This window comes from Aethalodelphis obliquidens, unplaced genomic scaffold, assembly GCF_003676395.1.
Source record: "Aethalodelphis obliquidens isolate GAN/ISIS:26980383/991018 unplaced genomic scaffold, ASM367639v1 scaffold80, whole genome shotgun sequence".
Classification (NCBI taxonomy): domain Eukaryota; kingdom Metazoa; phylum Chordata; class Mammalia; order Artiodactyla; family Delphinidae; genus Aethalodelphis; species Aethalodelphis obliquidens.
Window position 1 is genome coordinate 1516005 of NW_020838024.1, and position 6000 is coordinate 1522004.

Here is a 6000-nt window from a genome sequence, read left to right on the forward strand (position 1 = left end):
CCAAAAGCTTCAAATAAAACAGATAAAAACAGAACTATTTGAGTTTAAGATAGGGAGATTGATCTGGAGCCCTATCTGCTTTATTTCCTTATCACCATCACCCTCAAAACAACATCTTTGGTGGAATCCTTAGGGCAATGATTTTAAGATGAGGGGAGAGAAACTCTAGTGGAATACGTGGGGGAAAAAAAACACTATTCAAGCCACCACTACAATATAATTGCATATAGCATTATGTTTAAATTATATTTGAATGCTGTTTGAATCATCTAACACACACTGGACACTCAATAAACAGTCAATAAACAAAAGGAAAGGCATAAGACTGTGATCCTCATTAGGATTAAGAAGCATTTCACTAGGCTTCAGCAGAGGGCAGTTTGAAACACACTGTATTAATTTATTCCAATAGCTCAACTAGAGCGCCTAAAATAGATTACAGTCAATTCTCATTACTCACAGTAGTTATGGTCTACAAAGTTCTGCAAACACTGAATTATCAAATACAGGATTAGATTGCTGCAAGTCTCTGGTCACATTTTTGTCAACCAATCAATACATAACTTTGTTTTATATATGTTTGTGTTTAAGGACATCTTTTATTTAACACATATAGTTGAGTCATTAACAATGAACTCATAGCTAACAGCACTATAACTCTTTCCTGAATGAAGCTTATCTAACACATGTATTTTCTCTATAAGGCACATCAAAGACTTTCTTGAACTTAGGTAACACTTGACAGGACTACAGCAATTCAGCCCTGGGGGCCATTTTAAACAGCAAGATCACCAACAAAAAGCACAAAAATAAGAAAAATGTAGCACTAAATAGACTTCCAAAAGGACACTTGATTACAGCATGAGAACTGAAACAAGAAGGTATAGCATCGCCTTGCTCAAATGCTTTTTTGCCACCTGCCAGATGCATGTCTGGAAGTTACCATGAAAGGGCTGTGAGTATTGATTTTGGGTTTACAAAAAAGTTTTAGCAAGTAGGTGAGCTTGCAAACACAGAAATCACAAATAATGAGGATCGAGTGTATTTTCTTAGACAATCAAATCTCATGTAAGATGCTGACTTAGGCACAACCCAAAAGGTACTAGAAGAAGGTACTAGATAGGAGGGGAAGAAAGAGTGAAAATCAGAATTCAAATGAAGGCTCAAAATTCTACATCAACCATATGCACTGACACTTTAACATACCTTTAAATCATTTTTATTTATGTATAGGAGAGATTTACTTAGAGAAATATTACAACACATAAAAACTACATAAAGTCTTAATTTCCACTCATACAGTGGTAGACTTGATATAATACATAATAAAAACCTTTTAAAATCCAGAATGCACAAAGTGCTGCACAGTGTGGTCACTAAATTAAAAATTGCATTATTGTTCCCAATCCATCACCCCTCCCTGTATCCACAACCTCTGACATGTGGTACTACAGTTCCTCTCACTAGAGACCAGATGTTACTCATGGTCATGTGATTTGCTTTGGTCAGTGGAATGTTCGTGGACACGATATGAGCAATGGCTTGAAATATGCTTTCAGAGTTGGAGTTTCCTTCTTGTATTTCTGCCATCACCATAAGAAAAACATGCCCTCGGGTAGTCTGTTTGTACAAGGAGGAACAGAGTCACACAGAACAAGCCTACACTCTATCTGCAGCTTGGAGCCAAGCCCAGGCAAGAGCAGCCAACCCATATATATGTTAGCAATTATAAATAAGCCATTAAGCTTCATAGCATTATTGGGACTACAGTTAATTGGTATTTAATATACATTAATTTTAAAGTATCATTATACCACTAAAATCCTTTACATAAAAAGATTGATGAGACCCTTTTTCATTCTTGTCCTAAAGCCTAGTACATAGTAGGTTTGTGGTAGACTGTATTTCAAAAGATGGCTGCATTCATATCTCGCAACCCCCGTGATACTTTACAATGTGATCTTGCCATTCACCCACCAAATGGTGACGTCTATCTCCTCTCTCCCCGAATTTGGGCTGGTCCTATGATGCTGTGTAAGACTCAACACCAGACCTTAAGGAATCTGAAGTTCCCATGTTCATCCTTCATGGAACCTAGTCACCAAGCAGCAAGTCAAACCACACTAAGTGTCTACCACGCTGTGAGAAAACCCAAACTAGACACGTGGAAAGAGAAAGGGGGCAGGGTTGGAGGGAGAGAATGTGTGCGTGTGTGTGTGTATGAGAGAGAGAGAGAGAGAGAGAGAGAGAGAGAGAAGGGGTAGGGAAAAGAGGAAGAGAGAAAGAAATGCCACTGGTGAGAGCACCAGCTGTAAACCATCAGAGTGAGGTCATTTTGGACTTTACAACTATCCTAGTGCCCCAGCTGACACTATGAAGCAGAAGAACTTCCTGGTCAATGCACAAAATTGCAAGAAATAATAAATTATTTTTAAGACATTAACTCTGGGGGTAAATTATGGCAGCACCAACAAGTTGTTAGTAAATGTGTACTGAATTAATTAAATTCACTAAAATATTGTGTCATACTTACCTTGGTGTTGGCCATATCTACAATATACTGGTCTCCTTTTATACACTCCATTACTTCAAAACCATCTCTGTCAATCACTTTGGCCTGAGAGCTTCCAGATACAACAAGAATCATGTCTCCTGTGTTACTGTACTGTAATGACTTGATCTGATGGCTATGAAACAAAAAAAAAGACAATCTGGTAAGACACTGAGCATGTTTATACTTTCACTTATTAAGCACTGTCAGAAAAAGTCACACAACTCCACAAATTGTTCATTCTACAAAATCAGGAACATCAACCTCAAATGGGCCCCAACACCAGTGCCTACCCTGTTAAGTTCTCCTCCCACTCTCCACAGCAAGCTATTAAAATCTCTACTTGCCTTAAATCTTCAACCCAAACAACTCCCCCTCTGTAGCTGTTGATTCTTCCTGCTCTTTCCCAGAAGAAACATATAAGAACTGCGTCAACGTCCTCTGATTACTGTTATAAATGTATCTGCTTCTGAATGCCTCTCGTGCTTCTTCCTTTTGATTACAATGGTGAAAATGAACCTCTTCCTGCCCCAGGCATATCTACTACCTATATTCTGGATCCCACCCCTTTCCAGTCTCCTCAGTAACTTCTGACTACTCTCCCTCTCTCTCCTCCCCTTCACAGCTAAGCTATCTAAACAAGTTTTCATCTCCCTCCTTATTTCTCTAGCACTGTAGTATCCTTTCCACCCTCACCACCCCACTGAAAGTGATCTTGCCATGTGGCTGTAGTGAATGCTACGATGTGCCACCCAGATCAATCCTTTCAGGACTGAAGTACTCACTCCCCCAAGCTTCCAGGATTTGGCCTGCTGGTGGCTTACAACTAAACTAAACCCTCAGGAATTTCCCTGAATCGCAGAGAACTCCCTCATCCAAGGTTATGTTACCATCCCAAAACATCCCACAGTCAATGACTGGTCAATGTGCAGTAAAATGGTCCAGCCCTCTGTTTCAATCAGGAATATCTCAGAAGGGTTATTCCAGCTTCAGATCTCCCTGCGGGAATCAGCTGAGACTGCTGTTGCAACTACCGAGCAATTCAGTTCCTCCATCTTCCTAATGCCGTTTCCCTGCACCTTCTCTCCTAGGGGTTGATCCCAGAAGCACTCCTCAACAAACCTCCTACATGCAAATCCTGAAGTTTCAAAATGTTTTGGGGGAACCTAACCTGAGAGACTTGGTAGCAAAAGTAGACCTGTGAAGTCCACTCCAGTGGTGTCACTGACTGGTTAGCAATGAGGACCCCATCTCTGGTGGTACATAGTCCCTGATAAGCTGCAGCAGCGCAAATGCAACTGCTAAAACTGTTGGTCAAAGGGAAGGCACTGGCTGGTGCAATACTTCAGGCATTTGAGAGGTACAGGAAAGGAAGTAATTGAAAGGTCTATGGAACTGGGTAGCTTATTGCTAGGGGCAGTCAGCGCAAAAAAGAAAGACAATGAAAGGCTGAGGATGATTAATCACCAATTAAAGACTACAGACTGAAAGCCGGAGGGCCCATTTAGCAGCATATAAAGACAGGGTTATTGCTCTCTGTCAGGTAAGTGCTATGCAGTCACTGATCCCATAAAGCAGGTGTTTTCTACTTCTATTAGGAAGGAAGACCGAAGACCGAAAGCAGTTGACAGTCATATGTAAATCAACAGCAGCATACATTTACATGCTTGAACCAGGGCTATGTTAATTTTCTAGTCCTTTGTCTTAAAATAGTCCCAAGGGACCTGGATCACCTGGAGAATCCAAAGAAATTCATGCTGGTCCATGATCTCCATGACAGCATGTTAACTATATCAGGTGAGCAAAATGTCTAAACTACATTGGTTAGAAACACTCTCCCCAGGAGATGCGAGATAAAACCTAGAAAAGATCAGGAGACTGAGAAAAGGAGATGTGGGGAAGATCCACATAGACAGATATATGAAAGTGGACACCAAAAATGAAGCTCTTTGTATCACACGTTAACCTCAGAGAGCATCAACCTTAAAAGAGGCAATGAACAACCATGCAGACAAAGTTAGGTGGCCAGTTCAGCTGACATTAGCTAGCTTTTGTCATCGTCCACTCCACTCTTGACGCAATAGGCTCATAAATGAAACAGTGGTGCTAGCAGGGATGAAAGTTATGCATGGGAATGACAACAGCTCTCCAAAGTTGACCTAACTATTGCTGAAGGTCCCACCCGCCAGTAACAGAGGCCTATGGTAAGACCCCCTCCCAAAATCAATACTAAGCTAATAAATATGTAAAATACATAATATGAAAGACTGTGATACGTGTACAGGGAAAAACAGAATGGGGAAGGCAGATAGTACGTACCAAGGGGGGCAGGAATAAATATTTTAAGTGGAGTGGTCAGGAAGTAGGTGACTGAATAGTTTATCAGGTAACTGACGTAGTAGGTTATGCAGATATTTTCAGGAAGAGTGTTCCGAGAAGAGGGAACAGTTACTAGAAAGGACCTGCAGGAAGAGAATACTTGCTTTGTTCCCAACGTGGCTGTAGAATGAGCAAAAAGAACAGGAGTTGGAGATAAGGTCAGAATGCAGCCAGTGGGGTGGTGCAGATCATGGAGGGCCAGGTAAGGCACCAAAAGGACCTTGGTTTTACTCTCTCTAGAAGAAATGAGAGGAAACCCACTAGAGCATTTTGAGCTGAGAAATGACACAATCTGACCTATTCTGTACAGAACCACTTTTTTGGCCTGGACTATTTTATAGTCTGAAGTCTATGGAGCCCTTCTTAGAATGTTTTTAAACACATTAAAAAAAACACACTAGACACACCATGGAAATCATTCATAAAGAAATAACTATAAAAATATATATTTTTTTAATTTGTGACATAATATGGAGTTTCTACAGTAATGTATCAAGTAACTAGGCCTAGAGGCAGGTCTGATAACTTCTGTAATTTCAAAGCAGTGATGATCATAAACAATATATCTTTCAATATACCTGTAACAATGGTAATGTGATATGAAAGCATCTGAAATTTGCAGGTACACCTGTGACTTTGTTGCCTACTTTCATAATTAAAGGAAATGCTAAATTTCAGTTAGAAGTTAGTGAAAGGAAAGAAATTTTTATCCAGGTTCACAGAAATTGGGAGAACCAGACATTGAACTCATGAGCCATAAAATTCTCTATAACTATAATTAAGAAATTAAGTGACAAGGTAGAGATCTTATATAGAGAACTGAAAATAAAAAAAAAGAAATATGAAGAAATTCTAGAATGAAAAATACATAACTGAAATTTAGAACTAATAAATGGGTTTAATAGCAGAGAATTAACAGTTAAAAGATCATTTTTAGATTGAAGCATGGTGAGAAAAAATGGAAAATGCAGAAAAAAACATAAGATACACATTAGATATGGTAAAAAGGTCTCATACTGGAATTGTGGGACTCGAGGGACATTGTTCCAGCTAATGATTAAGAACTCTCC

At 39.6% G+C, this 6000-nt stretch overlaps 1 protein-coding gene across 2 annotated transcripts in view; it reads right to left on the reverse strand.

Annotated features, from left to right (window-relative positions):
* WDR70 (WD repeat domain 70) overlaps nucleotides 1-6000 on the reverse strand; it is a 317038-nt gene that overhangs the window by 205826 nt on the left and 105212 nt on the right. For both annotated transcript variants that reach the window (XM_027092676.1, XM_027092675.1), the window contains exon 8: nucleotides 2534-2687. In XM_027092676.1, coding sequence (XP_026948477.1) covers nucleotides 2534-2687 — 154 coding nt within the window. The remainder of the gene's footprint in view (nucleotides 1-2533; nucleotides 2688-6000) is intronic.